Below are 17,743 nucleotides of genomic sequence, written 5' to 3'. Positions count from 1 at the left end.
GTACGGTCGAGCAAACCTAGACAACTCACTGATAGTGAACTTCATTGGGAAATGAATTAACACAGACTTTGGTTAGAGATAGTGAATCCTAAAAGTGTTTGATAACATTTTCTAATGACTCAGTTTATGATTAATGCCTGTATCATTTTCCATACTGTACTTTTTAATGATGCTAAACTGCATCCTCATCTCTCAGGACTGAGGTATACTCTTAACTAGACGTTCATAAATCTTAAATATTAGTCATGCAGGCAAGGTGACCGAATTTAGCGTCAGAACCGATTATCTTGGGTCTTTCTGGATTGCTTTTGTAGTTAGAAGTGCTTATCAATTTCTTACTCTTATCAAACATTATAGGAGAAGACTTGGTATGCAGTGTGGTTAAACACTGATTTTTTGGATAAACAGCAGAACATAGTGTGTTCTGGTTTTTCCTTGGGATTTTTGTGTGGTCGTTCTGTCACATTTTGAATTAAATTGACACATTAGCTAATAGCGATTGTAATGGTGTGTTTAGGAATTCAACTTATTATTATTATTAGGGCTGGCACCGATCCGATGATCTGTATCAATATCGGTCCAGTATCCGATCCGATACTGTTGCTTAATGTAAATAGCACTTAATTTAAATAACACTTAATGTAAATAAGGCCATTGTTTGTGTGTATAAATAACAAACAGCAAATAACACACAAAGATACGTTCCAACAGAGCACCGTTTATTGCCACTCACTCACTCATATTGGTATCAGACATAAAAAGTGGTATCGAGCCAGCCCTACTTATTATTATTATTCATTGTCTGTTTTACCACCGATTTAATGGGCGAAAGGCAGGAAACATCCCCACAGGTCGCCAGTCCATAACAAGACAGACACACACACATTATTATTACTATTATTATTATTATTATTACTATCATACAAGGTCACAAAATAATGTACATTTTTACTGGGTTTTTTTCTTCTTCTCATAAGCGTTTTGGTTTGGGGTTTTTTGTAGAGGGGTTGGATTGAATTTTTCCCCCTTTCCCCCCCCAATTTAGTCATCTTCAACTCCCTAATTTCTTTACCTAATTAAATGCCACTTCTTTGTAACCAGCCAGCAGCTGATTTTTGCTGTGCCACCAACATCACCATTCCAACAAGTCAGCAAAAGTAGAGTTGCCATGTCAACCTAATTCAATATTATTGTGAATTAAAACGTTTGGTGTGGAAGGACTTGACTCTGCCTTGCATAGAACCTTGACCTGAATCCCAGTCAACACCTTTGGGATTGACTGGATCCCTGATTGCAACATCATTATTTGACATTATTAACATATTTTACAACATCAGCGTCAGTCTAAATGGAAGTGAATACTTCATGTGGTCATGTTTTAACATCCAGTGGAATGAAAGGAGGCTGGTAAATCTGGTGGGCAAAGAAGGGAACCAAGTCCATATGTATCTCATGGTTTTAGATTTAGATGTAAAGGGAAAACATGAGTTCACTGTTGTGTGTGCTCAAACCTTTACCTTTTTAGTTTAAATAAAATCATATGAAAAATTGTTTAACATCTCAGTCCCTGTTTTTCTTCTTTTTTGTTTTTGTTTTATGGCTGTCAAACAAGTTAGCAGTGCTTTTCATGTGGGTGTTTTTTTTGGTTTGGTAAACAAGGAACCATCAAAAATAAGGAACGTCATCATTTTGATCCCTTCTCCTTTTCATGTTGTTGATCTTTTACATCCCACACGTCTGATTTTCTGCGGTTAAGAATCTCTACCAACAAAGTGACGTGGTCATAAGAGAGAGTCTAGTGTTTATTCCGTTTATTATTTATCATGAATCAGATGCAGCTTGGATCATTATTATCATAGTTTCCCCTTAAGTGATGCCATATTTTCTGCACGACATCTTCAAAACACGTAGCAATTAATATCTTACTTCTTATTTATTTATTTATTAGGATTTTTAACATTATATTTTACACACTTTGGTTACTGGTTATCCAAGATTCATCAGTTCAAGTTCAATATCAAACACTGTCATGGACAATTATGTATCTCCAATTTATCTCCCTTGCACTTATTTGGACTGTGAGAGGAAACCAGAGCTGCCGGAGGAAACCCAGACACTGGGAGAACATGCAAACTCCACACAGAAAGGACCCAGACCTCTCCACTTGGGAATCAAACCCAGGACCTTCTTGCTGTTAGGCGACAGTGTCTCGAAACACATAGCAATTAAAATCTTACTTGACTGTGGACGAGTCACTAATGTTCCAGCATGTAAAGCCTAGTTAGCTCTTTTTATTTGGCCATACACAAGTCACAAGCTGTAGGTAATCATGTTTGACAAGGAATTGGAAGACCGTGCCATCATTTATTTATTTATTTATTAGGATTTAAGGTCATGTTTTACACTTTTGTTCCATTCATAACATGACAGGACAGGTAGTTAGGATTCCTCAGTTCAGGTCACCAAACTTACACATATTTGGACTATTGGAGAAACTCATGAAGACACAGGGAGAACATGCAAACTCCACACAGAAAGAACTTATAACTGTCCACTTGGGACCAAACCCAAGACCTTCTCACTTTGAGTTGACAGCAATACCCACCAACTAAGTTAAATGACATTAAAGAACTTTCTACGCCATCAAAATAATACTTGTTAGTTAGTTGTTAGATGTCCATTTGAACCATCAGATTTTCATCAAATCCATAGTCAGTACGCACTCAAAGGTTTAAAAGAGGTTTCTTGCTTGTTTTTTTTTTTTTTTTTTTTTTTTTTTTTTTTAGGTTTAGAAGAAGAAGTAGAAGAAAAACAGTGGCAGACATTAATACAATTTCAATTATTTGAATCAATCCCCTACAAATATACGGAAACATTTTACCTCAACTCTATGCTTTGTGTTTTGTGAATCTCTGTTTTTGAATCAATTCTTGTTATTTAGCTAATTTGCTTTAACAACATCCTGTGAACATAAATAAAACACTTTGACTTCCTGTTTTTTATATCATGGGCACTGGTGAAGTCAAAACTCTTGCCCAAATCTCACTTATGCTGTCTGTCTGCACACTTACGCCATATCCTGAGCGTGTGCATCAGTTCTCCTTTTTCACACTGGTGTACCTAAAAAAACATGAAAAACACTGATGGTACGGCTCCAGCTACAATAACTTACAAGGTATTGTAAGTTCAAATCCCTAATTGGGGGTATGTCAGTGTTTGAGGCCCAACGGTTTATTGGCGTCCTGTCCATGGTGTATTAATGCATTGTGCTCACTGATTCAGGGAAATCTGACCCACCGCAACCCTGACCATGATTAACATGAAAATATATAAAAAGAAATAAATATATAAATATATAAAAAGAAAGAAATATAGTAGTGACCAAAAGTTTAAGACCAGCACAAAAAATATTTTATTTTGTATTTAAGTGTTCATTATTTTCATTATGAATCATATCATAATTATTAGGTACACGTATCTGGAACTTCACCTACTATAGAGATGAGCTTATTGGGTATACAGCTACTGACTGTACACTATGTACAATCAAAAGGGACCCCCAGAGGGCCCCCGCTGACCAGATAATGTGTTTATGATGGATCATTCTCAGCACTATAATAACACTATTATGACCTGGTAATGACTTGATAGTGTGTGTTGTTCTGGTATAGGTATATCAGGTGCAGCAGTGTTGTTGGGATTTTTAAACACTGTTTAAACATACTGGACATTGACAACATTACAGTCCATCACCCAAATGGGTCCATTACCCAAATAACATTTGACATTTGTCAGTGAGTTCTTATGAGTGTCTCTTTTGATTGACATATAGGGCACAGGGTGGTATAGAGCAACATACGGGCTACAGTCAGTAATTGTATACCCAAGAATAATTGTGTGGTAGGTGTAGCTTATAAAATAATCAATAAGATAGGTGAACAAAAGTACGAACATTTATAATGTGTTCATTTAGCAGCTTTTGTACTTAAACAAAACAAACATAGAATTTGATGCCTGTGACAAATTCAAAAAAAGTTAGGACGGGCCAAATATTTGGCAATAGGATTTTGCCTCATTGGTTCACACACCCATTAGTTAACACCTGAACGTAAGTGTCAAAAGGGGGTAACTACATACTTTTGGCCAAATGATGTAGCTCCAGTTCATCAGTAAGCAACACGTCCTTAGTCTGACTCAAATCAGAGATTAAATTTAGGAAATATAACTAACGCTTACTCATTTCACCCAACATCCAAATTCAGTTATAAAGCAAACGGTTGTCCTTTTGAACCAAACAGAATCTCTCTAGAACGTCCTGCGGTGAGGTTTTGCACGCTACATTCAGCGCATGAGGAACTGTGAGGAGAACACGAACACGCTGGTTTACTTGCTAAACTTTTGCCCTTTCTCCTCTAACCACATCTGTAATTAGATTATCTAGCAAACCACATACATGTTTATATTTTATATAGAGATTTTTGTTTATTCCTGTATGGAACATTAAGGTGAGGTAGTGATACTCCAGTGTAATGGGGCAGGGCGGGGCATGTCTCCCCACTGAGGAAACAGGTGTAGCTCCATACATGCAAGAACAGGGAGGATGAATCCAGTCAGCAGATGCTTAATCAAAGTAGAACAATACTGTGGCTGAAGAGCTACAAACAAAATGAAACTACAAAATAATAAAAGAAACTAAAGGACCAAATAAAAGCAGTCAAAAATAAAGAGACGCTTGAACAGACAGATGAGTGCATTAGTGGAGTCACACTCCACATACTTGCTCAGAAAAGGAAAGAGTCCTTCACCTCACAGGGATATAAGCCTATGTTGTCCCCAGCATACATCAGACAACTCGCATCACAGGGACATTGACGACACCCCCAACAAAACATTACCTACTCGGTCCAGAGGTGTGTGATTACTCATGTTTGGGTTGCCGCCCACATCCAGTGGTTCAGTCACTTAAGGGCCAAATGGTTCCTTAGAAAAAGATTAAAATATACCAACATCTAAGCCAGCTAAAACATACCAGCCTTGGTATGACACAATGTACAGGTGTCACTTGGGCACGGACACCATACAATGCAAAACCAGCAAAAATAAAAAGCCCAACAAGAACCATATTTAAAGGGCTCTTCCAGCTGCAGTAAATTACTGCTGAATCAATTCCATAATTCAACTGGAGCTGCAAAGGCGTTCGTAGTGGAAGAAGAAGGATGATGGAAAGTGGAGAGTCAGAGTAAACAAAAATGAGAAATGTTGTGATTAAGTACAACCCTGAATAACATTATGAGTAGCTTTGTGGAGAACGACAGATTTAAAATTGTTATAACTGTGGTGATGTGACGACATGCATCACGTGACGTTGGTAAGATGGCGGACGTAGTACGTTCGAGGTTGCATGCATACTGCACACTTGCGTACTGAAAGAGCGTACTGCTTTACCGGTCGAGCAGTGCGCACTGCTTCCAATTTAGTATGTACTGTTTAAGTATGCGATTTTGGACCCAGCCTGAGAAACTGAGACTGTCTGATTAAAGAGTCCACCTGTGGCAGGGCAGATGGACATGATTCTGTAATCTGAGCCCACTGCCTATCTCCACAGCAGGTATACCTGTTGCAGTAATAACCTTAAATTGAGTGAGGAAGATCATACATTGGCCTCTTATACTCTGATGTTTTTATTTGTTGATAAAGTCCTGCTAGTGTAAGCAAGCATCAAAAACACCTGTAATTTATGTTAAATGTATACTGCACATACAGGCCTGATGTATATACAATTAAAGTCCACGGTTTCTAGTACAGGAAGTATGTTTTTCAAAGCAGTCTTGATATTGTATTGTTTTCTGCAACTGTTTTATTGTGACAATGATTTAAACACAAATGTGACTATCCAAATAAAAAGGTGTTTACCTGCACTGTTACAAGTACATGGAATATAACTTATGGGATGCTTTTACTATAAAAAGGGGATAGAAAAGGAATAGGGCAGATAGTTTGACAAAAGAGGTAAGAAAGGTAAACCTAAACAAGCTGTGGGTGCCAATGCACATGTGGCACCCCAACTTTTTAAAGGGACTTTTAGGTGATCAGGAGTGATATGTGGTCTATAAATTCCAAGACCAGGGTGCTGATTTATCAAATATAGTAAAAGTTTAATAAAAAGCATGCAAAACCACAAGACCTTGAAAAACAAATGAAGGTACCGCATGATGTTTTTCAGGATGTCATGTGGTCAGAGAGAGGGTGGACTAATAGTGGAGAAAACAGCAAAATAAAAACCAAGAACCAGCTTGTCAAGTGTAACCTGCCATCAACTTCCTCTAGGTTGCACCTTACGTGCTAAAACGAAACAGGTAGCGGAAAACTAGCACCAACGGTTTCTATTTCTGTCTGAGTTGTATGCAAACGCTCCAAAAACAATGGGCATTTAGAAGAAGTAGGCCCCCATTGTGCTGCTTCTATAGCCTCCACTCTTGTGTAAAGGATATTCAGTAAATTTGGATATAAGACCACAATGGTTTGGTTTCTTACAGTCAGTGTTAGCAGGTGTTGGATGGGATTAAGGTCTGGGTTCTATACAGGCTGTTTACGTTCTTGCACGCCAAACTTAAACACAGCAAACCATTTCTAAACCAAGTACTCCATCAGTTTGTAGCATTAAGATTTAGCTGCAGTGGAATTAATAAACCCAAACCAAAAATGAAAAACAGACCTAGACTGGTAGTGTTTCTTCCAGATGTACAGAGGAACCTCGATTTAACAGACCTCCATTTAACGGAACTCAGATTTAGCAGCCAAAAGCTGGAAAACCGAATGTCCTGTTTGATTGTTTAAAATACATAAAACAGACAGAAGTGTATTGAGGCTGGCACACATCTCTCTGTTTACATGAGCGATAGGCTTTGTTTTACTGGGAGGCTCACTTTGTTCTCGCCTTTTTCTTGGTGTTTTATGCTTAATCTTTGCAAGTTCTAGTGCTTAGTTATGGCTTTGAAAGTGTTGAGCGAAAGGGAGCATGTAGGTATCGCTGAAAAGACTTATTAGAACTTATTAAGAAAGAGGAACGCGGTGTTTCTGTGGCTTGCATATGTGAGGAATATGGTGTGAAGAATCAGACAGTGAGTGATCTACGTAGATCTAAAGAAAAACTGAAGGAGTATGCAGTGAAAAAAGAATAATAAAGATAAAAAGGAATAGTACATATGTGCATGTTTAGCACTTTTGTGGACCTTAGTGCTGTGCTTTCGTATATTTTCACACCCCCTGGAAAAAAAAAACCTTACTGGTTCGGACAGGCACATTTTACGGACCAGTGCTCCCTTTTTTAATCCATTAAATCGAGGTTCCTCTGTATTTTGACACTCCACCATGTGCTAAGACAATTGTAAAGTACCGAATACTTACAAAGGTGAAAGTTGGTGAAAGTTAGCTTATGCCTCCTCTGATACCCACCAACTTAATTCTAGCAGTTGATAAGTGTCTCCTCTGATTGATTGAATTAAGACTGAATGAGATGTATGCATTGTCCGTTGTAGCATAAACACGTTTCTGTTCCACCAATGCACATTTTTAATTGTATGGCAGCTCATTTGGTAGATCTGTAACACTAAGTTGTATAAATAATAATAATGAATTCATATATTGTTACCTCTACACTAATCAAGATCTTAGCTCTGGAGCGTACTACTGGAACACTAGGCATAAGGTGGAACTACACCAAGGACGGGGTTCTTGCTTATCACAGGGCATCACTGTGTATTATTCAAATACTTGATCCAGCCTCAGCATGTTGTTTGGATGTGAAATGAAACTAGAGAAGCCAGACGAAACCCAGAAAGAAACTGAAAGAACAAATGAAGTAACTAAAAATGAATATCAACCACAAATTCTTGGAGCTTTCCTGAACCAAGAGTAATTTTTGACCTTTAAAGGAAATGCTTGTGTTGTAGTATGTATGTATGTAACAGCACAGGATGGACCCAAGTTGAAGAACAAAGACATCAACATATTTGTTTTTTGGAATGCTGCTTTATTGAAATAACAGGTTGGGGAGATTCACACACGTTGGCTTCCAAGATTCGTTGTGGTCTGTTCAACTTAATCTTTAGGAAGATTCATCGCTGATGAGTGAAGTCTCTGTGTGTTCTATCAGAGAGAAAACGAAAAAAGAGGAAGGTCACTTTCTCGGCTCCAGCTCCTAGCAGGACAGGTAACGTTCAGATAAACTGTCATGTAAACTCGGGTGGTCCCCTAAAATGTATTAGTGCATATACACTTTTAATGATGGGATTGAAGAGCACTGTGTAACAGGTTAGTCCAGAATCACACTTAGAGTTTTAAACAAATAGAGATCTGGCATGTCATCCTAGAAAATATGGGTCAAGCCTCTAGGTCTGTACCGTTTTTCTGGTATGATGGCTGACTTAACGAGTAGTAGGATGTCTTATCATATCAGTTTTTGCTTCCTCTCTGTAAACCAGTGCAGGTCACAAAGCTGTTTTTCTTTTACCTTCAAGTTAAAATGAACTGGACCTGCCTAGCATTGCTATACATGTTTTAGACCCTTGGGTGGGTCGTGAGCCAAAAAAAATGGGTCGCACAGAAAAATAACAAAAACGATCTAAACAAATTTTAACAGGGGCGGCACGGTGGCTCAGTGGGTAGCACTGTCGCCTCACAGCAAGAAGGTCCTGGGTTTGATCCACAGACGGGTGGTCTGGGTCCTTTCTGTGCAAAGTTTGCATGTTCTCCCCGTGTCTGCGTGGGTTTCCTCCGGGAGCTCCGGTTTCCTCCCACAGTCCAAAAACATGCAGTCGGGTTAATTGAAGACACTATACTGTTGGGCAGAATCTCATAACAACTCTTGATAAGGTGTGTTCCATGCCAGCCTTGATTTGCTGTTAAAAACTGTTAAAAACCTGACTTGGTACCACTTAATATGGCCATGCCACGACAGTTTATGAAGATGATGTGATTTGGGCAATTCTTAATTTCTGTTTTTACACCTTTACCTCCTACTGAAATGTGATTGATTTATTTATATTTAGCTACTAGACACAAGCTGACAAACCGAAGCTGTTACCAAACACACATCATTAGGTAATCCAGTACCAAGACAGGACTTTCACTTTTTGCTTCGTCATCAACAAGTCAATCAAACCAGTGCAGTTAATATGTAATATGTTGATCCTTTTTTATTGGATTTAAATGTGTTATATTTTGTAATGCTAGGCTGAAGTTTTACCATTAATGTGCAAAAATTAAGAGACGTGGTATAAGATGTGAGATCTGGCCCTTGAGTGGGATGCAGTTTTGCATCTGATTATAAACAGTCACGTCAGATTTGCCTAAATAGCATCTAGAAACCAAGACTGCAATCACAATATACCAATGTTCATTTCATGCCTACAGCCTTGCTAATAACAATGACTTTCATAATTACATGCATGAAAGGAACATGTAGAATGTTTTAACGTACCTGACATGATCTGTTTGACGTGTATTCCTCCTCCACCAGCTAGAAAGAGAAAAGAATAAAGAAATAACAATGAAAAACAGAATGTCACGAATTGTCCTAATGCTTGACGACAGCACAGAGGACATACTTTCAAATGGGTTCAGACTTCAGAAGGTGGGTAGAATGTAAACAATAGTGCTACCTGTCTGCACTCATCAAAGAACCATGTGTATTTTTTTCTTATTTGAATCTACAGTTTTCTTTGAACATTTAGGTTATAACACAAAGAAAGGCAGCCACCCACTCAGACATAGCCTATCATGTCTGTGTAGACACCGGCTAGCTGATAGCACCGCAGAGATTTAAACCCAGATCTCAACGGTGGTGAGCTAGTATAACAGACCGCTGTGCCACACACGCTGGTCTTATTATAAATTTATAAAAACAAAAGTGAATGCAACATTGATTTAAGGTGAACTTGCCTGTGTGGATGTATCTAGTTTGTGTATCCTTTGAGAGATGGGGCGAGCCCCGGGGTGTACTGGTTTTGGGCGGGGCACTCCCTATGAGACGGAAAAGCGTATATAAGAGAGGGCCCCGTCCACTCCCATACCCCAGGACTTGGTCCCTTTAACTATGTTAAAAAAAAGAATAAATCCTGCTTTTTAATACAAAAAAACTAAAATTCTAATATTTATATTTGGCTTTTCCAGAAAAGTTGGGAAATTTTTAAAAAATAAAAACAAACCAAATTCTATGCTTTCACTGTCTTTGTGTCCTGATAAGATGAGCTTGATTTGTCCATAGAGTTAATAAATGGCTTTCTCATCACATAATACAGTTTCATGTTTAGTTTCTTGATGAAGCGGTGGTCTGGGTTAAGTGATAACAATGTTCAGGAGAACTCCAGATCCTATGTGGCTATATTTATCGCTGTAGCATGATGTTTCTTATGCAATGCTGTCTAAGGGCTCAAAAGTCATACAGTTATTTTTGTTATATTTCTCCAGATAACCTGGATATTTTCACAATATTAGGTATGGTAGATGGTGATGGTGAAGATAGCAATGGTGTATTTTAGCAACTTAATGTAATTATACAATAAAGTATTATTTTTAAGGGGCAGGAACTAATACAGGGTCCGACTATTTAAACTAACATGCTGTAGGTAGGTACAGCATGTATCTTCCATGTACTATTAGACTATGTCAGTCAAAATGTTTGAAACACTGAACCACTGAGGCTTTTGTACTGGTCTGTGTGACACAAGCTAGAACTGTACGATTATTTGTGGTGAAACAACAAGCAGTAGATTTTAGATAAGCTCGGTAATGAAACAGAGTAAAAAACAGAGTATTTGTTTTTATGCCACCTCAGTATGGTTACCAAGGTAACCAGGAAACCCCCCTGCAAGCGAGTTTGGTTTGACATTGATTTGCAAAGTGAGTGCATTTACCTGAGAAACTGTAGGAAGAGTCTGAAAAATCTGGAAATCTGAAAGAAAAAAGACAGAGTTGGTTAGACGTGTTTGTATAACAATAAGAAAACAAAATTAAAACCTGTACAGCACAATAATCTACATCAAGACTAAATTTAAGAATCTGTTCTATCACCGATGATGGTTTAAATTAACGTAAGAGTGACTTACTTGAAATCATTTCCCTCCAGTAGCTTTCTGTAGGTGGAGATCTCGACGTCCAGGGCGAGTTTGACGTCCAGCAGCTCTTGGTAGGACAGGATCTGTTTGTGAAGGTCTGCTTTGGCGAGCTCGATGGCGGCCGTGAGGCTGGCGATCTGGGCTTGGTACTCAGCCACACCGACGGTGGACTGAGCATTGGCCTCAGCCAGACCCTGCTCCAGGCTTGTGTTCTATAAAACAGAAATTAAATTAGCATTTACTATGTAGCAACAGTTTAAAAGGAACTTTAACGTGTTTCTCTGTCACACAATTACTGACTGACTCTGGTCAGTCACACAATGATAATGAAAGCATTAAAAAGGTATTTATTTATATAGGATTTTTTTTGTATGCAGAAACATTGATTTCTAAAATATTTCATAATATAAATCTACTAAAGGTACATTTTAAGCATTTATAAATGTAAACTGAACTTTGGATAGTGAAACCACATAGCTTTATCTATTACGAATGCAAGCTGCTCTAATTAGCCAAAAGTGAACAAGGTGCTATTAGCTTTAGCTTGTTGTGCTAATGTTTCTGCCTACAGCATGTCTGACTAGACTTAAATACTGAAATAATTCCTATTTACATTTGTCTGGTATTTTATTTCAACATACACTAAATACTAAACTAGTTATTGTTTATATTTATATATAGTATAAAGTTACTTTATGGTTCAGCATTATTACTATAAGGACACTTAAAAGACCAGAAGTTAATATTATAGCTAACTATTGCTAGGTGGTAATAAAACTAAATGCAAGAATAATAATGTCAAATATTTGTAGTTTTTTTTATCTATTTATCTATCTTGATTTTAATTCTATATTTAGTTATTAGATGTTCGATCTAAAGCATTCAGTCTGACGTCCAAGGATCGCAATTCTAGATGATGCCATAGCCACACATTGTTTAGTGCCACTGCATCATTCCAGCTTCTCATTTGAAAGCAAAATGATCAGCTAATGGGCAATAGTTTAAAAAGATGCAGTGGCTGGCATCACATCTTTTAAAGGAAGCATTTATTAGGATTCATAGCTGTTGTGCAACTGAAAGAGAAAAAAAAGACTCAAAACTACACTTAATCTGGGAAAAATAATACCGAGATGCAGATTTTAAACATAAAACATTATAATTTTATAATAATTAACTAATATGTGTTTCATATATATAAAATTTTACAGCACTTGCCTAAAAGACCCATTTACATTAAGGCTTTGGGCAAAGCGACTTCAATCCAAGCAATTTAGGATTAATTGCTCCAGAGTTCCAACAATGGCAGCTTGGCAGTGGTGGGGTTTGAACCCTCAACCTTCCAAACATTAGTGTCTCTAACCTCTGAGCTACCACTACTTACAATACCCCTACACTTTTATAGGCAGTTTCTCTTACAGGTTCCCTCATCACAGCTAATCCCTTCAGAATGAGCTGTAAACCAATACACTATAAATCCCCTACTTAGTATAAACGGTACCACAGAAAGTACCTAACATCTCAGCGTTGGCATTCTCTGTCGACTGGTAAGTCATGTAATGTTTCGAGCAAGTACCGCAATATGTTTTCAAAAGATTTCTGTAAAAAACATCTCAGCATAAAGTATAAAACCACTTCCTGTGTCGTCTGCTTTCTGCACCTGGCAACCGTGATTTATTGTAAATATGCTAATCGCTGGGAATCAAACCGAGGTGCATCTCTCAGACACGTAACTGTATTCAAACTAGTTTTAACTTCCTATTCTGTTAGGTTAACAACAAAACTTTCATTTGATAAAATCCCCAGGAAGCTGAGTAAACCACTGTAAAAGGGCCGGGGATAACCACGCTCGACTCAGTGAGTGTTAAAATCCAACTGACTGATACAGAGGACGTGATCAAACCTTACAAACCAGAGGTTGTCATGACATAGACTGATGTCACAATTGATGTCAGAAGACTAATCCATGTCCTGATCGAAGCTAATTATTAGACTGATAGTGGATACAGATAAGAGATTATTGAGTCATATGTTGTTAATCCGTCCAATCTTATGTGGAAAATATTAAGAATAAAAGAAGCTACATTTATTGTCAGAAATAAAAACTCTATTAGCTACGTGTCATTTAGCACCTCTAAAGATTGTTATGAACAAAATGTAAATAAAGCATGTTCCTATTTACATTTTAATTTTAATTTAAGTTCATCTTAGCATTTAGGTTACGTAGTCCTCTATAACTTTTAGTCTACATATGAAAGTGTGATGACCTTCAAAATCAAGCCAATGTTCCTAAAAAATAGCCTCACGCTTGAAATGCCTTAAATGCCACTGTAGGAGCAAAAAAGCTTCAAAAAATTGAAGCTGCCTAGAAGTAAACAGAGTAACGAGGGGGGTTAGAGAGGTGTTGTGGTGTACACGTTTCCAGGTCTATAATAAGATGCCATCTTTATGCAAACAAACTATTTTGAAAATGTGCCAGATGTGCAGTTTATCAAACCACAAACCACAAAAGCAGTCCAATAATAAGTCCAATTATTATTATATTATTATTATTATCATTAAGGGTGGCACAGTGGCTCAGTGGGTAGCACTGTCGCCTCACAGCAAGAAGGCCCTGGGTTCGATCCTCAGGTGGGGCTGTCCGAGTCCTGTCTGTGTGGGTTTCCTCCGGGAGCTTATTATTATTGTTATTATAAAAGAGTTGAAATAACCTGTTTGGGGGATTCTTTAAACTAACATACTGGCATATGCATGTGGCATATGTTTTTTTTAAGAAAAATTTTTAGTAAAATAGGGCAGTGGTAGCTCTGTGGTTAACCTACTTGTCTAGTAATGAGAAGGCATCCGGTTGAAATCCCACTACTGCCACTGATGGGCCCCTGAGCAACCCTCAATTGCTTAAACTTTAATCAGTCGTCATTGTAAGCCGCTTTGGATAAAGGCATTGGCTAAATGCTGCAATGCTGTGTTCGGGTGGCAAGAAATTTTTTTCTTTAATTTGTTACCCATCTGTATAAACTATTTAAATAGCTATTGTTATTTGTTGTAGTCTTTCAATGACAAACAATGATTAATACACCAGTCTCTGTTTTATGCATAATTGTTGCTACAGCTTACTGTAAAAAAGAACAGACATTGTTCAGGGTAGTGTACCGGAATCAAGGAATTAAGAAATATATAGCTGTGTAATAAGGTTTCATTTTTCATGAGTGTTTGTGTGTATATGTATATGGACACTCACTTGTGTGATGAGACCCTGTAACTCTATCATGAGCGTCTGGAGCTCCTTCTTGGCTGCTCCGATGTCACCTTTGGTTGACGACACGGCCTCTCCGCTCCTGACGTTAGCGGTCTGTATTTCATCCATCTGACAAAAAAAGTGGAAGGAATATTGCTCAATTTATGGAATTCTAATTTACTTCATGCTGACATTTAAAGTGGTACCTACAGGAAAAACAACTCACCTACATAGATTTCTATTTTAATGTAGGGCTATTCTGTTTTATTCTATTTTATTAACGTTTGACTTAAACCTGTCATGATGCTGATGTAAGCATATCAGAAACTTATGTCAGATGTCATATGCTGTCATGGGTTGTCAACAGTTGACGTCACGTATTAGAACAGTGTAATGTTGCTAGTCATAGTCACATTACATTACATATGAAAATTACATATGAAAAAACTACTGATACAACTGTAATTATATTTGTTATCAGCTATAAACACTTATGTCTGCATATGACATTTGACATAACAGATTCATGACATGCTGATGTCAGTTACATATTTGAGGGTTTAAGTACATTTCTAATTTCATAAGCAACGTTTACAAGTTAGATTTTAGACCAATGTCAACCCTGGTATCATATAATCAGGTATGTAAATAATATCTATTGATCAATTATTTAATTTTATTAAATGTTTATTCTGATTAGGGGTTTATTGACTGTAGGTAGTTGTGGCTAGTAATGGAAAGGTCGCTGGTTTAAGCCCCACCACTGCCAGGTTGCCACTGTTGGGCCCTTGAGCAAGGCTCTTAACCCTCAATTGCCTAGAAAATATACTGTCACACTACTGTAAGTCGCTTTGGATAAAAGCGTCTGTTAAATGCTGAAAATGTGAATGTATTGACAGTTTTCCTATGGCTGGAATACACCCTGGACCCTGGTCATGGTGTTAGTCTACCAAGGACCACATGAACACACACACTTAGTCATTTACTCTCATAGCTACCTTTCAGTCACTTATTAGAGTTGTCTGTGGAACATTTTTAGGATGCAAAAGGTCTGCAAAGCTTCAGACTGGAACTATCTACCACCTGCAAAGTTCTCAATAAAGTATTTAATATTCACCTTGAGTTTGTAGTAGGCTTCGGCTTCCTCTCTGTGCTGCCGGACAGACTTTTCGTACTCCATTCGCAACTTGTTGAGCGCTGCGGAGATGTCGAAGGACCTCATGGTGTCCACCTCAATCATGGAGACTGAGGTGTCCTTGGTGGTCGTACCCAGTTTGGACTGCAGAGCAGACAGCTCCTGATATGTCAGAAAATAAATGGTAGAGAGTCAGAGAGTCACATTGTTGCAGAACATTACTGGGGTTTCACACTCCTTTACTGTAGCTTTAAATACACAAAAAGGATTGCAAATAGCTGTGTGTAGATTTTCAGTACCTCGTCCTGTGTCTTGTTGAGGAAGTCCAGGTCACTCTTCAGGCTGGAGTACCTTGTGTCCAAATCGATTCTTATGTCCGATGCCGATTCGATGTCCTGTAGACGAAAATGCACAGTGTGAGATTCTCAAGGCTCATATGCATTATTATAAACTGTTTTATGCAGCAGGTCCAGGTCCAGGTTTCACTGGGAAACACTGGGCGCAGGGTGGGAATACTTTTAACAGGGTACCAAGTTGTCACAGGGCTTCAAACTCTGTTCTGTGGTTGTGGGCTGAGCATCCACTTGTTTATTTATTTATTACCTTATTAATCTATTCATTTGTTTACTTTCTATGTTCTGATTAAGATCTTAGATTGTCTAAAACCTCTGGAGTCTCTGGAAAACTGACCGCACCCTGGACAGTGGATGTACGATCATTTATTTAGGTGACCACCTGCAATTTAAAGCATCCAGTCCACTCATTGGCATGTTAAGTAAAAGGCACAGTAAAAACAATTCTTCCAATATAACCTAGTTTAAACCCAGGACCATGGAGCTGACCAGCACCAACACAGAACAGACCACAATTTCTCACATTTTAAACACAAGTTGTTCATTTTCTTACCTTTTTCATAGCAGCAATATCAGACTCTAGCTGAAACCTGACCCCTTGTTCAAAGTCAAACCTTAAGTGAAGAAAGACAATTAAATAAATTCAATTAATTACCTAATTAATAAATTACAAATGTAATGGGGAAAAGAGCAGCAATATATTTTTATAACATTTTATTAAAACCAACACCAATACAAATACACTTACTTGGCCTTAAGCTCATGGGCGGTACCACGCACGTTGTCAAGTTCTATCTCCAGCTTGATGGTATCAAGGGTCAGGTTCTGCAGAGTGCCACGGTACTCACCCAGCTGGTTCTCAAACTCCACTGGAGTGGCAGAGGATGACTCTGGGGACATGTCGGTACCACCGGTCAGCATGAACAGTTTGGCCTCCAGTGCAGCATTCTCCTGCTGCAAAGACCTTACTTGGGTCATGTACGCAGAAAAACGATCATTCAGGGTGGACAGTGTGGCTTTTTCTGCCTCTCGGGTAAGCCCAGGAAACAAGACCGTGCCCATAGTAGCACCTGCAGCCAGAGCGGAGCCTGCACTGAGCCCCCCGACCGCGAAGGTGCGGCCCAGGGCAAATGCCGGGCTGGCAAAAAGTGCTCCAGCACCTCCACCGCCACCCAGACCGAACCCTGATCCACCTCCACCACCCAGGCCGTACGCTGATCCACCTCCGCCACCCAGGCCGTACGCTGATCCACCTCCGCCACCCAGGCCGTACGCTGATCCACCTCCGCCACCCAGGCCGTACGCTGATCCACCTCCGCCACCCAGGCCGTACGCTGATCCACCTCCACCACTCATGCCGAATGCTGATCCACCTCCAAACCCGGCACCAGCCCCACCTCCAGCACCCAGACCCATCCCGAGCCCCAGACCTGCTCCAGAACCTCCGCCATACCCCACTCCTATCCTAGCTCCACCACCACCACCTCCACTTCGAGAGACCCTGGAGGAGGACATAGACATTGACATGGACATGATGGACAACTGTGGATTACTGGAGCAAGCAGGCTGTTAGAAGAACCGAATGCAACAAGGGCGAGAACTTGAAGGGGTTTATGTAGAGTCAGGGATGAATACAAGGGTGGAGCAAGAATAAATGAGCCAGGACTTGATGCCAAGCTTTCTGTGCCATCTTTACATTCCTTGGGTTGTTAGACTAAGTCTGACTTTCCCTCAGGGAAGAGTCAGTCTTTAGATGCTATAATTGTCAAGCATTGAATGATTAATAGCACACGTAGTCACATACACTCAATCTTACCATCAAACGCTTACATTCTGATGCAGAACGTTCAGGAAGGGGTTTTGAAATGATATAAGATAATATAATGGAAATTCCCCTCACAGT

The 17,743-nt window shown here is 38.9% G+C and overlaps 1 protein-coding gene across 1 annotated transcript; it reads right to left on the bottom strand.

The window, feature by feature from the left end:
• Window positions 1-8,011: 8,011 nt before the first annotated feature.
• Window positions 8,012-17,407, bottom strand: zgc:136930 (uncharacterized protein LOC563946 homolog). The gene is made up of 9 exons (XM_062992996.1): window positions 16,589-17,407; window positions 16,394-16,454; window positions 15,787-15,882; window positions 15,470-15,649; window positions 14,356-14,481; window positions 11,109-11,329; window positions 10,917-10,954; window positions 9,482-9,520; window positions 8,012-8,148 (listed from the first exon to the last, which is right to left on the bottom strand). The coding sequence occupies exons 1-9, from the start codon at window positions 17,371-17,373 to the stop codon at window positions 8,108-8,110; spliced, it is 1,587 nt and encodes a 528-aa protein (XP_062849066.1). The 5' UTR covers window positions 17,374-17,407; the 3' UTR covers window positions 8,012-8,107.
• Between the last annotated feature and the right edge of the window lie 336 nt (window positions 17,408-17,743).

Source organism: Trichomycterus rosablanca, chromosome 4 (genome assembly GCF_030014385.1).
Source record: "Trichomycterus rosablanca isolate fTriRos1 chromosome 4, fTriRos1.hap1, whole genome shotgun sequence".
Classification (NCBI taxonomy): domain Eukaryota; kingdom Metazoa; phylum Chordata; class Actinopteri; order Siluriformes; family Trichomycteridae; genus Trichomycterus; species Trichomycterus rosablanca.
The sequence above is the reverse complement of the archived record's forward strand: the minus strand, read 5'-3'. Positions and strand labels throughout refer to the sequence as shown.

Bases quoted from the DNA above. Each gene is read 5' to 3' on its own strand.
- zgc:136930 (XM_062992996.1), bottom strand. From the start codon at position 17,373: ATGTCCATGTCAATGTCTATGTCCTCCTCCAGGGTCTCTCGAAGTGGA. The intron at 15,883-16,393 runs GTAAGAAAATGA...TTTCGTCTACAG, and splicing joins ATATTGCTGCTATGAAAAAG to GACATCGAATCGGCATCGGA. The intron at 14,482-15,469 runs GTGAATATTAAA...TTTTTTTGTCAG, and splicing joins AAGCCTACTACAAACTCAAG to ATGGATGAAATACAGACCGC.